Raw genomic sequence first — 19,960 nt, forward strand, 5'->3', positions numbered from 1 at the left:
TGACATAACAGTTCCTGCTGCAACTGCTGTCTCTGACATCAACTCACAAGGAGTCCCATCATCTGAACCATGTGAGAAGTGAGCCGTGAGGACGTGGACGTGGAGGGACTGCAGCCCACGGGACGCAGCTCTTACCTTGGCTTGGTTGATGAGAAGACCCACGAAAGTTGACACGAGCACCGACCCCGACATGCTGCCTTTCCTCCGCATCTCCTGCTTCAGGAACGGGAAGGCAGCGGCGGGCGGCTCCTCGGGGACCGTCACCGTGTAGGACTGTCGCATGCTCGGCATGCTGGAGCTCGTGCACTGGTCCTGGTTAGTGGGAGGGCTTCTGGTAATTTTAGGACACGCTAAGTGACGACCAGCCTATCATTCATTCATGCACTCTGCGATGAAGCGAACCTCACAAATCACGATGCGTGACTTTTCTCTCCTCTCAGTAAAATGACACTTAAAAGAAAACCCACGGAAAGTTCTCGCAAAGCGGACAGAAGACGTCTTAACGATCCACGCTGATGATCCCACGCAGCTCCATTCAGAGGAGGACGTCTGCAAGCGGACTGAGTCTCCGTTCAGTTTAACAGAAGCGGAGCTCCGCCTCTTTCTGGCTGCAAGTCAGCCTCCAGCGACGTCATAGCCGCCTCCTGCCTACGTCACACACCCACTGTCCCGCGCTGCTGAAGGACTGAGGCGCGAGGAGACCCACTTTCCCCCCCCAGAACCAGAACACAGACCCGGGAATACCAGGGCTTTTAATGGGAACTCAGGTTTTTAGTAAAACCTGCTGAGCGTCACTTCTGCTCATGAAACTCATGACGTTAAGCTTCATGAGGTCATGAACTGCATGTTTTGTTCTTTCCTGACAAATTATTAATTTTTTGTGAAACATTTCTCAGATATTTGGCAGGAAAACAAGGTTTTCTTTATAAGTTTCTGGTAAAAACTTCACTTTAACATGAGCTGTGGAACTTGGTGAGATGTGAAACAAAATGTTCTGTAATGGATGGAACCTGCAGTCACATGACTGCAACCACAGTTCACATGCGGTCATCTGATGTGTTTTGTGTGCAAAGCATGAATTCTGACACCAGGCTCGGGTGTTCGAACCATTTGACTGTATATAAAAAGACGGACGAAGCCTCCGTGATGTCACCCTTTAGGTTTCTGAAGAGCTGAATTGAAGTTCGGTGGGCGGTTCCTCCCATCGCCATCTTGGCAGGAGCATGCACGTCGTGTAGCCCGGAAAATACAAATATGGGCAAAGAGGTGGAGCTGAGAGGGGGGCTGGGAGCGTCATGGTGGATGATTGACATCGAGCGAACTCTGAGCTTTTTGTAGCTAAGAGCTAACCGAGCTAACCTGGAGATAACAGGAGCTAACCAGCTAACAGAGGTAAGCGGGCTAAAGCTAAGTCACGTTGTTAACCGGCTAAAAACCGCGGTTGTTCTACGTTCTTCTTACTAGAAGTGGGAGATCGAGTACCTGTCTATCAAAAGAACACGCCCCTAAATATGACAAAATTCGAAATGTAGGAGAGAAATTCACTCCCCCCACAGTTGTCATGAAGGTAAACCTGACCTATTAAACCTAAAATAGATTTTTGAACCAGGCTGTTAACACGTTTATTTCTGCCATGAAGTTGGTCTTTTTAACATGGGAGTCTACGGGGATTTGCTGTTTTGCAGCCCCTAGTGGATGAAGGGAGAACTGCAGTTTTATCCGCCCGAGGTTGCTGCTTGGTTCCAACACAAACTGTAGGATAAAGCTCAAACATGACATCTCAGCTCATTCCTAATCCTCTTAACCAAATATAACATTAATCTGTTTCGTGCATGTTTAAAAATAGTCTAATTTCAGCTGAGAATCAATAAAGAACCTTTAATATTAATATAAATCTATTTTATACCACTCCATCAAAAAAAAAAAAATCACTGGATTTTTGAGGAGTTGTTCAACTTTCATGTTTACTTTTATAGATTTGTGTTAAAATATGTCAACAACACCAGTTATTTATGCAGCCGTTTGTTTGTGCTGCTAAATTTACATTACGATAAATATAATGTAACAAGAATGTGTGTGACTTAACTAAAAGAACTTTATGCGCTTGGAGAGATTATATTAATTCAGTCCAATTTAGCTTTGTGCATACCATCACTTCAAAACAGAACAATCTCAAGGCACTTTTACAGCCCAATTCAATCCAATTCATTGTGATCAAAATGACCAAAACAAATCCATTAAATTATGCACATTTGTCCACTTTATAAAAACAATGTTAATATAAACTCTCAGTCTTGGTTACAATAGATTTAAATATTGATGATTAGAAAGTAGGTTTAGCTGATTTGCTGACATTTTTCCAGCTGATACCATAATACTTTCTGTTTTTTGTACTTTTCATGAATATAATTTTTCTTGTAATACTTCACCCCTTGATGGGAAATCAAACAACCATACAATGTGTATTATTAACTTAATTGCAAGGGCAAAGTGAAATATGAATAAAATGCTTAGAAATCATAATAAAATGGAGTAAAATAATCAGATTCACAACAGTAAATCTGTATAAGAGTAAATCAAATACAGCAATATTATATTATATTATATGATATTATATTATATTATATTATATTATATTATATTATATATTGTAGAATAAATGACATAATAATGTGTTAAAACAAGACACTGCTAAAGCAACATGGGTTTATAGATCACTATGATGTAACTTGTTTACAGGGTTTTTCTCTGTATGTCAGAACTGACTTGTCAATTGTTCTCTGAAGAAAAATAAACAAACCTGCTGACTGCTTCAGCTCTTGTAAGCTAAACATTAGAAACAAGCTAGTTTCTAATGTTTTTCAGTCCACCGCTGTGGTCAGGCGATGGACATGTTGGATTTAAGTCAGAAGGGCTCAGGTTCTGGTAAACAAGGGGTTGCCTTTCAACATTTCAGACTGTTCAGAGCCAAAGTGTTGGAGAAATGTTCAGGCTGATACACTGCATGTGGTTACACACATCTTTAACCAAAACCAAACATAATCTAAATGTCCTCCAAGTAAGAATGGCCTGTCTTGTGTTAAATAAAAAAGAAAAGAATCAGAAAAAAGAAAGAAAGGCAAGCCCCCAAAAACCTGCCAGCCCTTAAACATTTGCTGTATTTTTTTTTTATTCAAAGTGAGTAAATACAGCAAATGTTTCTGGTCCTGTCTTCAGATAAAGGACTGAGGACAGAGTCACTTTGACTGAACTCAAGTATAAAGTAAAAGAAGTGCCGCATGTGACTGGCAAGAATGCTGAAGTGTGTGTACACAACAAACAACAGAGCAGTGCATTCCTTCAGCAGGCTCAACATGTGAAACGGAGTATGTCCAATGTACAACACGAGCAGAGGGCGGAGAGTGTGAGTTGCACTGATATCTGGCAGGGAACTGGACAGGTCGCCCGTCCATTACAGAGCCAACTAAGAGTCAAACGTGTCTAAAGTCACTTTAAAATAACTTTAAAATCACTCACTAAAATGAATAGAGAAAAAAGTGAACCCTTTTATGCTAATGGTATGTTTGCAGAAAACTTCATTCGGGTTACAGCAGGTCCAATCAGACGTGTACTGCTTCTATGAGCTTGAAGTTTTCTGATAACCGTTGACATGCATCACGTTTGTACTGATAACTTAATGAGTCATTTGCTGCGTTTCCATTGCAGTTTTTTGCAAAACAAAAGCAACATTTCTAAAGTTTCAGTACAATTGTTCCCTCTGAACGGTGTTTAGTACATAAGCAATCATTCTTTTTACGCTCATGCCAGGTAGCATTGTTTAAGGGTTTTCTACTTGCTGCGGTGGCTTTTCAAAGCCCATCTCCCTCGTTTTCCTTTCTAATTCCTCGCTGTTGTTTGCGATCAAGGTTGGGGGTTATATTTGTCTCTTTATTTGCAAAACAATTTCCGTTTCCTCCTGCATCCATCCAGAACACACCATCTGTACTTGGAACAGGTCATGTGACCCCCTGCATCATGTCCGGTGATGTGTAAATGTGAAAAAAGGGGTTTCCATTACACTCTGCTGCTATAAATCTGAAAAAACCCTTTACTGTCATCTTATAAGCATTACTTGCAATTATTTATGTTCACAAGTTTTATGAATCTACTGTACAGTCATGTGATTTTGAAGGGGATCGTGGATTTGGTATGGTATCTGTGGAAAAGTACCATAAACTACAAATAAGAAAGAATGCATTAATGTCCTCCTAGCTTGAATGTAGTAAATTTTTACTTGTCTGGCTTTCAGAAAACAGCAGCAGAAGAAGAAATGGTGATTTTAAGTATAAACAAACATCACTGTGTGGATTAAAAGTTTTAGTAATTTAAGATTGTGTATTTGTATCACATACAGATCAGCTGTGTTCTGGTCCCACCATGTCTTCAACTAGCCGTGACATAAAGTGCAGGATTTTGTTACATTGATGACCTGCTGATGTCACAAGCATATGCAATATGGACAATTTCCACCTGACATTTATATTATATGTTTTCACGCATGTCAATGGAATAACATCGGCATAACATACACCTTTAAACTGGAATGAATTTTTAATCCGGATTAGTGTGATCGGATCAGCATCTATTGTATGTTCATGTGAAGGATTTTTATCCCGATCAGCCATTTAAACTGAATACTAGAGTTCATCCTAACATGGATACTGTCTTAATCATTGAATTAAACGTAACTTATGTAAAACATTTAGCTTAGATAACTGTTGCGCCGTTATTCCACATACCTACTGCGTTCATGACATTGTTTGACAGTTTACTGGAGAACTAAAGGGTGAAGTTTGCTAAAAAGTCACACAAATTAGCTTCTGAACCAACTTTTAGTGTTTGTGCAGATCTGGAGAGTCTATATCAGTTTTAAAAATCACTTTTTGTTGTAAAACATCATGGATCACAGGCTTAACTCTTTGGCATGCCGGCAATCTTGGAGGTGAACCCAAAGAAAAAGCAATGCAGAGTAAATGTGTAGCTGTTCCTGTGTCATGTGGAGTACAGGTATGGCTGAGGAGGCTTTTAAAAGATAACAAGCAACCAATCTGATTCAGTCTTGTCATTACTGGTACCTAGTAATAGGAGTTTAAATACACTGCAAAAGAATGATGTCACATCTGCCTAATTCTCATTCAAAACCATTTCCCTTATAAATGACCGTAGCTTGGTGTGGTCCTATGGAAAACACAACAGACTTACAGTCTGCAGTCTACTCACACATCAAATATGACGGTAATACAACAGAAAACCAGGCTTTTACAGAAATTCAAATATAGGACCAGGTGTGCCAAAAGTGTGCTATTTGGAGACCTCTAGTAACCATGGTTGCTTCTATTTTTTAACCATTTAACATAAATCATGATATTGTGCTGTAATAAAAGGTTAATAAAACGATCCACTGTCAGAATTACTGACAAAGCACAAACATTTCTGTCTCCAAAGACTAGTCATCCAATAAAAGAGACCTAACCGAGCATTTTGAAATAAAATTATTTTATATGACGACACTATTGAACAATTTGCAGGTTCTGCCTTACAAACCATTAGAAACATACAGCGCATTTAGCAGTCCCAGTCTGGAATAAAGCCCAGTGCAATGTCGCAGGGCAAATAAAGTTGTCTCCAGCTTCTCATTAGCTATCTGATGCATCAGGTATAATTACTCTGCTAATATTGATGTAATCCTAACTAAATTCCTGCAGTATTTCCTACAGCTCAGCTGTTCGTTAACTCTTGTGGTGATGAAAATGGTATAGCGGGCTATACCAGAGGGAGGTGACAATCAAAGTTCAGAGGTCACAGCAGTTTTGGTGTCATGGCGAGGCTAACGACTGTAAGCTAGCTAACATTAGGATGAAGAAAAGCAAAACATGTCTGACGGACATAACCGTTATCAACAGCAGATAAGGTTTCCTTATTAAACTTGTGGATTGACGGTTTCTCTGGAATACATTTACTGGACCCTTGCTGGTGTAAAACAACTGGTTTTGTTGGATATGCATCTGCTCATGGGATACTGTAAGCCTCAGAAAATGAGCAAAGCCAACATCGTTGCTTTTTGACTGAGTCAGAGTCACAGTTATGAATGCGTACTGGAATGGTGTATATGGTCTTATTCTTAATAACATTAGCTTTCAAACAGCGTATGACATATGTCAGCACATTGAAAGAGAAGCAGGCTTTGCACTGACATGGGTATCATCCTACCCATGGCACACTGAAGGAGGAATCTCATTTCTAACATTATCAATGTGAATATACATTTTTATTTTATTAACAAGTAATCTTGCTTGTAGTATTTTAGATTTCTATTTACTCACTGCACATTTTTAGTGGCTCTAAGGAGCTGCATGGTCAATATTTACATGTAAAGGACGCAGTGATATCTGACCCAGTCTGGGCCAAAATGCCAAGGCTGATTTTTTTTTTTTTGTCCCAGTCCGTCCTGATAATATCTGAGCAAATTCTCTCAAAGAGGACAACAAAGTATGGTGTAAAGCCTTTAAAAACAAACAAATGTAAACTAGCAGGCTTATCTTGGAAAACTAGCAGATAAAAGGTCAGCTTGCCAGTTCTGTTTTATATTTAACTCGTTAACCAGCCATTGTCACAAATTTATAAAAAAGACACTTAAGGCCTTTTTTTTAAATGAATTTTTATTTTATTCCTTTTTATTTAAATATTCTATTTATTATTTGGTTTTATTTGTGATTTTCTTTAGGTATTAGTTTTACTTACTACTTATTTTTATTAATTTCTTTCATATTAAAATAGGTTTTATTTGATTTCCTGTCTTTTTATTTTGTCATTTCTTTCTTGATTTATTTTGTTTTCATACAATTGTAAACAAATTCAGGCTTTATGGAGTTAAGGGGTGAAGGTAGAACTGACCCACGGAGCAAAGCTCTTTTGATATTGATCAACTTTCATTGGATCCTGGCAGCTCTGTGGCCACAAGATTTAGAGTAGCGATCCCCAGAGTGGATGAGATAACAATCCTAAGCTGTTGGCGAGACTTGTAAGTGGGTTAAGTTCAGCTCTTTTAGGGGAAAGTCAGGGTTCAACCAGCTTATCTGAGACGTTGGGACGTTTGCACAGCTGGTAATGAGGAGCAGCTGCTGCTGATGTTTAGACCGTAAAAGTTTCAGCTTGTAGCAGGTGGAAGAAAACAGAAAGGTCCAACAAACAGTGAAAGGCTGGCTCCATCACGGTGACCTCGTTAAGTGGTTATCAATAAAATCTTTTATATTTGTAAAGTATAAACATATAAAGGCCCATGTGGTAATGAAGATATGGAATAGCATGATGTTATGTGACAAATGTAATGTACTACACTGACCTACAAACCCCACCAATCAGGTACTCCCACAATAACAGCTTACAAAACTGAAACTCTGCTGTGTTAACCTTTATTTCTCAAAGGGAAGCTTCATCTTGCACCGGACTGTTTTTCATTTTTCTTAATCAAAACATAAGCTGTCTGAACAAGGTGGTAAACGGAGAGTCAGACAGTCTAAAAATACTGTTGACTCAACAAAATGTCTAGACGCGAGGTACAAACAACAGATTTACTTCGGCATAAAATCACAATGGTTTACACGCTGCCCTGGTCTTACAGTCTGTCTGCAGGAGCCAAAGAGAGAAAAGTAGGAATGAAAGGTTCTCATTGTCTTTGTTCCAAGAGCCGGTTCTTAACGTTAGATAACAACAGCCCTGGATCAGAGTCTCTGACCGAGTCTCAAAAGATGAATTTGAATGTTTTGAAATTCAAAAGTCACGTGGATATTAAGAAGTCAGATGGTCTAAGGCAGCTTGTCTAAAGGTGAAGCTATACATACAGTACATGACATATAGCAGGTTAATCGACCAGCATTTGATGGAAAAACCTCAACTTTCATCATTTAATGCTGTCAGAATTTCACAGGGAAGTGGTGACAGATATAGTTTGAAAGACTGTATTTCATTTTTCTATGTATCTTATTTTAATTTGTTTAATGTTACAGATAAGAAAACGTAAAAAACTCAAGCTGAAGATAGTCATGTCAACAAAACTGCCTTCCTTGTCAACATGGCACAACGCTAACAGGACTACATGGCGCCAGCAGTGGCTATTTTAGTTCAGCCTGCTCGTCAGAAAATATCAGGATACGGTTTGGCTCGCTTTCCAGCCCTGTTCCAGTGCAGATGTTTTGTGTCACAACAAGAAAAGAATAAGTGATGATTCAAACTGCTGTAAAGTCACTCTTAGGAGTGGTACCGCTGTCACCAGTATTCCCAGAAAAATCAGAACTGGTAAGAACATCAGTCACAAGGAAGTAACAATCAAAAGAAAGAACATGCTGAGAAAAATACAGGTTGCCTTTTGTGGCTACTCAGTAAAACTGTTCAAATAAAAATGAATGAATGAATGAACAAAAATAATTCTCTTCATCATTACATCTAAGAGGCTCTGCCTCTCTGAGGTGCTCCTTTGTTACTCACCTGTTCCCAATAAACCCTTTTTGCAAGTTTTGCAGTCGCCACCCACGCATGCCAATAACTAGCAAAGGTGATCAGAAGAGTTTATTTACATCGTAGTTTCCCACTGAATGTGGATTATTTTTCTAAATTGTGGTAAAATGGTTTACATAGAAGCAGATATGAAGAAGCTGAAGAAAAGGGAATCGTTGGATATTGCTAAAGGTTATTCTGACCTGCTCAAAAAGCCTCTAAAACATCTTTAATGGCAGTTTTGTTGGCTAAATCAGCCCACCTTACCTTCAAGGCTTTTGACAGAGCTGTCTAACATGCCTCAGGGGGGATGTCAGAGACCTACAACCTTCCGTAAGTAGCCTTGCCTTTTCTGACATCCATAGAATAAAAATCTATTTCTATTCTTTTGATGTGGACTAAGGAAAACACGTATTTATTGGGTTCCACTCATGGAACGTTTGGTCCAATACGGTCAAATGCGGACTTTTACAGAAAGAAAACCAGCCCATTTTATCCCATACACAGGGACAGACTGACCATCTGACGTGTTTCTGGGGCCAGCTGTGTATTTACTGGTTTGATTGGTAAAAAATATTCAGTAGATCAACAGCACAACTAACACGGGACCGCCCACTGCATTTCTAAACTTATTCCCTGTTTACAGGACTTCTCCCCTCTTCAACTGGAACATACAAACACACAACAGCTCTACGGCATCGTTCTAATTTTCCTGGTAAAGACGACTGTTAATGGAAATTTCAATGGACGTCCAAGCTTTCTGACCTTCTTGAGTAGTTATGAGCATGTGCGAGTGATGCAAGAACAAATTACAAAAATAACCATTTAGCCAGTTATTTATAAAACGCTTGTCCAGTTATTTTAACCAGTTACTTTTCCAGCCTTTTGTAGCTCCTGAACGTTTTACAGATGTGTTGCTGTCATCAGATTCAAAATGAGCCATCCATTTTCATGAAATGAAAATTTTCATGCAACATCCTACATGTTGCTTATGTTCTCCTGGAAATAAAATATGGTTTGAGCGTATTAAACCATTGCATTCGGTTCTTGGTTACAATTTACAGAACATTCCAACTTTTTTGGAACTGTGGTTGCACTAAACCAAATAAATCCATCAAATAAAAGAGGAGGAGACAGTAAACTGTATACGTCTTCAGAAACCTTTTGGAAGTGTGCTTTGAATCTTTACTGTGCACATTTCTTTGACTCGGTTTTGAACAACACCTCATCGTAGCACCACCTCCGTACTGCACTGTCAGCTTCATGCTTCACACTCATATGACCAAAACAAAGCAATGGAGTATTATCCAGCCGGAGGGTGAGCTACTGTGAGGTTCCTTTAGTATATGTTCCTCCAGCTTTGTGTCGGAAACCAGCAACACTACTGGTAGAGCTGCTCTGAGGACTGCAGCTGAACTTTGTTCTTTACTTTGTGACTGCGGCTGCAAAGTTTTGATGTTTAGTAATTCAAGCTGCTTTCTGTTTGTTTTTTTCTTCAACTGGATATCAGTGTTTTTTAAAAATTCAGTCTGCTTTCCATGTGAAACTAGAAAAGCACTCGGAGAGTACAGACCTCCACCGAGCAACTCATTTCCACCCACACTGTGAAGAATCCTTTTAAAACATCTTAAAAACTCCCTAAAAGCGTTTAGTTTTGACTGTGCTGCGTGCAAAGAGAAAATTAACACAGTTTTAAGCAATTTAATCGATTCAGTTGCCGTCAGTGTTGTTACTCCAACGACTGACTTAATATCGCGTGTGGTCAGTAAGTGTCCATACGAGAGCTGATATCGCGCCTGCAATGTGTCAGACAGCACACACTGCACACAGGTCACACCCACATCAGAGGGTGAAACAATGTCACATACACGTACACACATTCACATGCACATGTACAGACGCAAACACACACGTTTGACACGTGCTGTTCTTTCTCCCTGAAGCCATGTTTGTGTGCCATGTTTGTGTGTATGAGAAGGATCCACACCGATACGTGCACATCACAGCAGCTTTGCAGCTTACAGTTACACACGCTATTGAGAGATGTATTGATTACTGATCTGACCAATAATTTTACATGTCTAAATATTCTCAGTTATAAAGGAATATGTCTCTAAGTCTGGTCTAATAATATATCCAGTATAGTAAAGTAAGGCTGTATAGTTTTTTTTTTTTAAATAAAAATGGATAATTCACTTAAGATATAATGCATCTTTTTCAGTAGAAAAGAAAATACACATGCTAGCTGATGTCACAGAAATTCCTTTAAATCACAGAATCATTCAGCTTCTCCTGACATCTATATCTTTGACAGAAGTAAGAGGGTTTTAATATGAAAAAGAGAGCCATCACGTAAGTGCTGTCAGTTCATACAGTGGATTGAAAGGTAGGCACCTCTCTGACATTTAATACATTTTTAATGCACATTACAATCTGTAATTAAGCCTGTTGCAATAAGCAATAAGTCAATTAATCGCACAATAAGAAAAAATGTGCGCAATGAGTTTGCCGGACGCAATAATTTTAATTTTCTATCTTTCTTATGCCTTATGTGTTTTAAAACAATATTAACTAAACATGGCAATACAACAAGCTTCCATGTGCACTTAAAACACATTAATCAACTTTAGTTTTCCCAGCTGGGAAAAAAGATCTTAACAGACAGGCAAGCTCCATCTTCCTGACAGTCCACAATCACTGCGGTGTTTAACCAACAGATTGAACACAAACAGGACAGTGCAACATGGCGTGCACTCAGACAGCGTAGTTGGTAAAGTGATGTTGCCCTTTAAGATTGTTAAAAAAGGCGACATTTTGAAAAATGTTGCAAACATTTAAAAACCAGTATGAATTGCCTGGATGAACATACATGTTACAAACGGCAAGTCCACAACTTTACAATGACATGAAAAATGACATACTGAAGGCGATCAAAGACATTCAATTTTACCATTCCACCTCTGGTCAAGTCCAAACATTTCCCCTTATATGAGCTTTACCATAGACTGTGAAACTGTGTTACATTGCGTTTAGAGACCATATGTTCCAGATAACCATTGCCAAAACCCCAGGAGAAATCCTGATCTGTTTCAGCAGACTGGGGACTGGATGAGCATAAACTAATCTGCACATCAGGCTAAATGTTCTTTAGAAATTAAAGTATGTTGATATTTGAAAGGGTGTACTTGCATTATTATGGCTTTATTGTTATTTTAGCTGAAAATGGTCTCAAAATGACAACAATAGTCGCTTAGCGCAATATTATCGTCTATCGCAATAATTTCTGAGACAACTAATCGCATGGAAAAATTTGTTACTGTGACAGGCCTATCTGTAATTTACATATTTGGGGGAGTTACATAAGAGTATGAATAAAAACATGTAAAATGCATAGAAGTCCTCCGTAGGACCATACTCTCCGAGATTTTGTCCTCGGACTCCACAAAGGGTGGGTATTCTAAACCATCAAGACCTGTTCCTCCACCCAATGTCGACCTAGAGGGAGGCTACCGGTTTGTACACTGGGGTATACCCCAATGTGCCAGCAGCAAGTCACTGGGCAATGAATATGGCCCCATCTGCCCAGTGCCTCTCCTCCAGAGCAACTACAGAGTGGAAGAGGGTCCAACCCTTTTCAAGGACACTGGTTATAAGAGCCCACATCATGTGTCCACATGAGTCCAACTATATCTTGCCAGAGCCGCTGAACCTCACCCAGCAGCTCAAGCTCCTTCCCCACTTGAGAGATGATGATTATCCATCTTCGTAGAGCTAGCTTCTGCAGCGCAGGATTGGACCACCAAGTTCCCTGCCTTTGACCGCTGCCCAGTTCACACTGCACCCAAGCCCCACGGCTCCTCCTGCAGATAGTTACTCCATGGTAACCTCACAGGTTCAGCCCAAGGCCACCGGGCATTTGCCTCTGTGTCCTCACGTCCAGGCCGTTTCACAGGGGTCTTTGAGTCGTGCTTGGTCTGGTCCCTCCCCTAGGGACATGTTTGTCACATGTGACCCTAACAGGCGCACAAAGCCTACAACATCTGTCCAACAATCATCAGGAAGCACAAACTCCTCCATCGTGAAAAGGTGGCCTGAATGGCCGACATTAGAACTCTAAAAGAATATAAGACCTAATGCTTTTTACTGAACAGTGAGAGGCAGTGGAGGGTACTAGTGGGGGAGAGATCATTCAATCTTGAGTCTGAATTTATATTTCTAGATGCTATTTTAACAAGTATCCACTAATAGTTGTAAGAACTTGAAAGCTACTAAAAGCTTCTTTCCAGCCCAGATTTGTCTGCATCACTCCCCCTACTTCCCACACTACCTTTTCTGCTCATGTGAGCGGTTGTTGGGAATAATCCCGAGGAGAAATGGGTCAGTTGAGTTTTCTGACCTGCATGTATAACATTTACATAACATTTACACTGAACTTAGAGATGGGAGTGACCTACAGACCCAGATCATCAGGGTCAAAAGGTTCTCTCAGAAAGGTGCAAGCTATTGCTGGGTTAGGAAGGGTCAGGTGTTGCTATGGTCCCACATCCAAAGTGTTTTTATGTTATTGCAATGATCATGGCCTATTTTCCTTTAAGACCCCCTTCATGTAATGACTAGAAGCCTGTGGAAGCCCCACCCCACACCATGCTGAAACCATGCTTGGCTTTATGCTTTCATTAAACAGGTTCTCACCATAACTCATCCATAACTACAGCGCTACTGTAGCACCATCAGCTCACTGACTTCACTAAAACTGCAGTACATAATCAGAATTTGATGCTCAATATGTGGCCTACTAAGTAGCTTTCTTTATATTTAACCAAGGATATATTTGTATTGCAGATTTAAATGATCTGCGATGGACTGGCGACATGTGCAAAGTGTACCATTGGTCTGCTATTTGCTAGGATTAGGTTTCAGCTTCCCTGTGAACCTGACTTGGACTAAACCGTACAGAAAATGAATGAAAGATTTTATTGACCCTCATTTATTCACTTTAGGACCTAGCTCCCAAAACACCAGTTCCAAGACAAGAAACAACCACATGATAAAAAATAATGTTACTGGGAAAACTTCAATTCATCAGTGTGGATATGGCTTTCATGTTCACCTAGGCTCAAGGGCCCCCTGTGCTCTTTGGGGCCCCCCTTTTTGAAAGACACTGTTACAGGACTGATTCTTGTTAAAACACAGGAGAAAATGCATTTTAAGTGCCGTATTTTCACAGAAAACAGCAAACAGGGAATAAAAAGGCAGGCTGAACATGTGGAGTCCTTTACAAGTGCACTGACAGTACTTGGACTAACAGTGCCCCCATTTGGACAAAAATTGTGTTACCAGAATAAAGACTACATTTCAGAGCTTCACCAGTATGGCTGAACTTAATGAAATGAAACCATTTGATAACGACTGCAGTTTTCAGCCTTACGCAGCTCCTGGCTATCGATTCTCTGGAGGAAAACGACTGCAATAATAACAGAGAAGAAGAAGTAGAAGAGAGGACTTACTGTGGAGTCTCTGCTCGGAGAATCAGACAGACCATTGCTGCTCGGCTCCCACGCTGAAGAGCTGTAGGCTCTGCTGCTGCTGAAGGCCTCCTGGGTGGAGCTCCGTGACAGGCCCGAGTAGCCCGGCCGGGAGCCGGCGCCGTACGAGTCAGGCACATCTGCAGTTCGACTCCGGTATGCACTTCGCAGGGCACTGGTGGAAGAGGACGGGGTGGAGGAAGAGGAGGACGCTTCGCTGAGGCTCACAGAGGCCAGGTCCCTGCTCAGGTCGCTCTGTGATACCGATTTCCGTCGACTGAGCGAGATGCTGGAGGCCGCCGGTGAACAGGAGAGGTAGCTGGACTGGGCTGGCGATGCAGAATAGGAGCTGTAGCTGGAATAGGCAGAGCCCCCACTCAGCCCTGACCCGCCATAGCTCTTGACGGGAGTTCTGCTGAGGCTCTCGCTCCGGCGGCTGCTGCTGCTTCCGAGGAGGTCAGTACGCGGGATGGTTCGTCCCCGGTCACGGTCAGGGTCAGAGGAGGTGCTGTAGTTGCGGCTGCGGGCTGCAGAGCTGCTCAGATAGGTGGAGGAGTACCCTGAGGAAGAGGTGGAGGAGGAGGAAGGGGACTTGTAGGAGGACAGCTTGTCCCGCTCGCTGTAGGAGCTAAGGCCCGGGGTCAGGGAGGAGCCGTAGGAGCTGTAGTGGCTGGTGTAGGAGGAGCCAGCATAGCGCTTGGCTGTGGAGGAGACGCGAGACATGCTGCTGCTTTCTCAGCCACAGGGAGAGAGAGCCTCTGGAAGACTGCATCGACTGCAGACACAGCAAAGAGACACGACACGTATTAGTTCATCAGCAACAATCAGATCAATACTTAGAGCAGTTCGGCCATCAGTCATCCCTCCCTCACCGAGCATTAATCTGCTGTTAAACAGACTAAATGGCTTCAGACTGAGCTGTGCATCATGAAAACATTAAATCCATGAGCTTTAGTCAGCTTCCAGTGGTACTCAAACTGGTACTCATTTATTTTACTACTATTACTACTATAAATAATAATAATACCAATAGGCTCCGGCTATACTTTGAATAGCTTGGACTCTAATAATAATACTAATATTACTACTAGTGTTACTACTACTACTACCAATAATAATAATACTAATATTACAACAACTACTACTACTACTACTGATAATAATAATAATAATAATAATAATAATAATAATAATTATAATAGTGTTACTACTACTACTACCAATAATAATACTACTAATATTACAACTACTACTACTACTACTGATAATAATAATAATAATAATAATAATAATAATAATAATACTAATATTACTACTAGTGTTACTACTACTACTACTACCAATAATAATAATACTAATATTACAACTACTACTACTACTACTACTGATAATAATAATAATAATAATAATAATAATAATAATAATAATATTACTACTACCAATAATAATAACAATAATAATACTAATATTACTACTACTACTACTACTACTACTACTACTGATAATAATAATAATAATAATAATAATAATAATAATAATAATATTACTACTACCAATAATAATAATAATAATAATAATAATAATAATAATAATATTACTACTACTACTACTACTACTACTACTACTACTAATAATAATAATAATAATAATAATAATAATAACAAAAACAGCAGTGGATTGGGGAGTTGACAGACATATTGGCATATTTCATTTTAATTTCTCACACACTCCTTTGTTTCCCTGTTTTGTGTAACCCTTCTGACAAATGTAGAAGTGTAAAACTGAGTGAACTATTTTTTCTTTTAGTCTTGACAAAGTTAGATAAAATAGAAAAAAAAATCAACAAAAGTAAAACACAGTGAAGAGACAGGGACCATTGTGTGACTGGTGCATCGATACTTTACAATTGATACATTGACATCTGCAGCGCTGTGGCCTCACAGCGTGAAAGCAGCAAGTTTCTGTGTGGAATCTGCATGTTCTCTTGTATGTATGGATTCTCTCTGCGTACTCTAGCTTCCTCCATCCTCCTCCGTCCAGGACATGCATGTTAGCTTAACTGGTTATTTTCAATTCTCACTCAGAGTGAGTGTGAATGGTTGTTTATCGCTCTGTGTTGGCATTGTGATGGACTGGCGACTTGTCCCAGATGTTCCCTGCCTCTGGCCTGCTAACTGCAAGGATAAGCTACAGCTTCCACGTGATCCTGAATTGGACTACGTCAGGCAAGGGAAGTTTATTTCTACAGCACAACTGAGTGACTCAAAGTGCTTCACAGAAACATTTAAATAATTTAAAATGAAAAACAAGAAGGAAAATAGAAAGAAAACCAGAAAAAAGTGTTAAAAAAGGATTTAAAAAATTCCAGCTTAAAAGAAAAAGAGCAAATTTGGACTTTTAAATAAAATCTATTGAGAAGCAGGTGAGCTAAGCAGAGTAGAAAATTAATGAATGAATGAATTTTAACAGCGTTTTGAAGCTTTTCCTTCCAGTATTTATATAATTGAGTTGTGTTTAGATGTCACATGGCCTTGCAATTAATATATTAATGCACACTGATTTCCCTTTCAGGAGCAAAAACAGTGGCGACAGGTTAGTAATAAAACCAGCATTGAGTTATAAAAGTGGTCGATTTCTCATAGAAAAAATGTATATTTTTTGATATGTGGTTTTGTAGTTTGTACTTTGATCACCTTACATAGACACATTAAAACACTGCATGAGTCTGTGCTACATGCATCTGGAGCCTGACAGAGAGTTGCCAACATGTCATTATAAAGTGACTGCATGACCTGCAACTAAGAAGCACTGTAAACAAGGCAGTGAGTGGTAACGATGAACACTAACTTGCAGCTTTGAGGATGATCTTCAGTGAGGCCTCATAGCCTGCTTGTCGGGACAAACAACCATCTTTAAGCCAAGGCCAAGAAAAGTCCAAATATAAATAGCAAGATGGAACATAATCTTTCTGGTTAATTCAACACTTCGGATTGCAGATCTCCTCTCCTGCAGCAGCCGTTAACAACAGCCAGGGTCCCTCCACCCGGTGTTGGAGGTAAATGCAGCACACAGTGTTCCCGTGGTGGCTGAGGCTCAGTGAGAGACTCACATGCGCAGCAGCCTGAATAAATAAAAGTATCTGGTGTTGCTGATCTGTGTCGAGCTCAGAGACAGAGGCTCCTATTTCTTCAATCTGTCTGCCTCTGTTTCTCTCTCTCTCCATGCCTCCTATCCTCTCTCACTCTCTCTTCCGCCTCAGCCTATCCCTCGAGTGTGCCCCCTTCCCCTCAGTGTAATTTCCCATCCCTCTGGGTCATGTAGCTTTCTCCTTACATCTCTCGCTCTCTCTCTCTGGATCTTGGTGTAACCACAGGTTTATCAATAATTCAGCGTATGGATCTGGAGTGGGCACATGAGCACGGTGCTGGCTAACGCATGCTGCGGGCCAAAACACAGAGAGGCAGCTGTGGGCATGCTAAGCCTGCGAAGCTAGCAGCTCCAACTGCATACCAGCCCTGATATGCTGTGCTAAAAACCAGCAGTAGGTGAGGGGTTCTAGTTTTGGCTAAATGGTCTATTGGCTACATAAGATCAAATAAAAAAGCTGCAAATGAAAAAGTAGGTCAGATGGATGAAACTAATAAACCCGGCTGTATAAAACGTCTAGAAGGACATTATGGTCTTTAGAATAACGGTTTTTAGGGAGGTGGGGGGTGAACTATAGGCCTCTGTGACACTGTCCAGTCTTTCTGTCTTAATGGCTTCTCCCCCTTTCCATTACTTTTACATGTATACTTTCAGCAGTCAGTTTTGAAACCGGTACTTTTACACCTTTTCTTCAACAAAAGGTTTGAGTTGATAACTCAACACTAGAACAGGCTAACATAAGCTGTAAGTGTCAGTCTGTTGCTGTTTGGTTACTGAACGGCATCTGACTGTATATACCTAAACAGAATAAAGATGAAAGAACTTCGACAGAAGTCTTTATAAAACTGGTATCTATTCTTCCCGACTAAAAGCCCATTTATGCTCCATGCAGAAGACGGATACGTAGACAGATAGACAATCTGTCTTCTGCGTTGGTAATGAGAGTAATTTAGTCAGTTTTTCAAGGAGCTTAGCGAGCCCACAGAACATCAGTGGACTCAGCAATGCCCACTAGCAGATAAACTGACTTAACAACTAAGACAACGTACAGGACGTGTGGAAGTACGAATGCAGCAACGTATGGCAACACTTGAAACAGACATCCCCGTTTAGGTATGGAATAGACCATAAATTGACCTTAAAGACACATGACGTAACTTTCTGACCTCAAAACTCCAGGTTTCGGACAACTTTGATGACACATTGAGGACATCTGAGGCCTTTAACACAAAGAGCTAACCACACACTGACGAGGTCAGTCATTAAGCCTGCTTGACCCTCCATCTGCACTGTCCCAAACGGAGGAGCAAACAAACGTCTGTGTTTGTGTAACGGATGTGATGTTGCATTCAACAACAGGATTTCCTGGTTAGTCCACGTATCTCCATAAATATTATTCTTCTGTGCATATTCTGTGCAGATTCATAAGACAGCTGCTGGTAAACTGGTCACATCTTCACCATCACAGGAGGTCCAACCTTCATCATAAACTGTGTCAACGTTCTGTTCTCTCCTCCATGGTGGTGTCGCGGCCAGCGCCAGCAAAACAAGTGAAACCATCTCGGGCTGGTGGGAAGGCCCTGCTGCAAACAGCAGATCACACCTGTGTGGTTAACCCTACGTGGACACTGCGGACTGGGAGAAAACAAACAAAAAATAAAATATGGATTTCATTTCTGAGGGTGATGTCTCCACAGAAACAGCACACACACACTTACACACACGCACTCTGGTTACTCTACATTTTCGGCCTGCCCTGAGTCTGCTCTAACCAGTGGTTACCATAGCTACAGAGGCAACAAGCTGCATTTGTTTGCTTGCTACCAACGCATAAATGACTTAAGTACCAGTGAGGTGTAATCTATGAGCAATTTAAGCTCCCTATCAGAGCTGGAGACCGTGGCGGCATGCCTTTCCTTCTTCCAGAGAATCACCGAGGAAATGAAGTCTCTGCGGCTGGAAACAACGCAGCGCTAAAGGACAGGCGCAACGATGAAAACGCCTACTGACTGTGGAAGGACAAGGGACTCTACCGAGTTCGGTGGATTAAAAAAAGCTCCCAGCAGAGCGGCAGAAGTGACGACGTAAGTGCAGAGGAAGAAGACTTTTAGCAGCTGATGGCTGCTAAGTCACATAGTCCTACTGTAGATCTTTAACAGCCACCTTTACCATTTAGTAGAACAATGTTTTTGTGACTTTAGTAAATTTATTTCAATAAATTCTGGAAATGAACCTATCTGAGACATCTATCACTTGGTTTGGATACACATTGCTAAAGCATTTGTTATTTCTTTATTTATTACATTATTAACCAGTATTTCAACCATTTGTGGAAAAAAGTATTCTAATTATTATAGTCCAAATAAATATACATAGAAATTAGAAATGCATCATGTTAACGTGAGCAGCCCTCCCGTATACACTTAAAAGTTTTTAAACTATTACCATCAAATACCCCATTATTTGGCTCCTTCAAGACTTATGATGAGTCTCCATGAAAGACTTGTTTACAATCGGGATCAACCAATTAAATTCTGCCAAATCAGGATTATCAGTGAAACAACACATCAAATCCCCATGGAGTTGAAATGAAGGACAAGAGGATGCAGAGCGGGAGTGAGACAGCGGAGAAAGCGATGGAGATTTAAACAATTTCTCCCAACCGTCCTTATGGGTAATGTGAGATAGCTAGCTAACAAAACGGACAAGCTCAAGATGCTAACAAGGTCTCAGAAAGAATACAGAGAGTGCAGTAT

The 19,960-nt window shown here is 40.5% G+C and overlaps 1 protein-coding gene across 1 annotated transcript in view; it reads right to left on the reverse strand.

The window, feature by feature from the left end:
- LOC306760530 (ubiquitin carboxyl-terminal hydrolase 2-like) overlaps positions 1–19,960 on the reverse strand; it is a 57,974-nt gene that overhangs the window by 23,783 nt on the left and 14,231 nt on the right. Inside the window, 2 exon segments of the mRNA XM_079246405.1 lie at positions 14,040–14,790; positions 14,792–14,832. Of these exon segments, the coding sequence (XP_079102531.1) occupies positions 14,040–14,790; positions 14,792–14,829 (789 nt within the window). The 5' untranslated portion in view covers positions 14,830–14,832.

This window comes from Telmatherina bonti (genome assembly GCF_933228915.1).
Source record: "Telmatherina bonti genome assembly, chromosome: 9".
In the NCBI taxonomy this organism is placed as follows: domain Eukaryota; kingdom Metazoa; phylum Chordata; class Actinopteri; order Atheriniformes; family Telmatherinidae; genus Telmatherina; species Telmatherina bonti.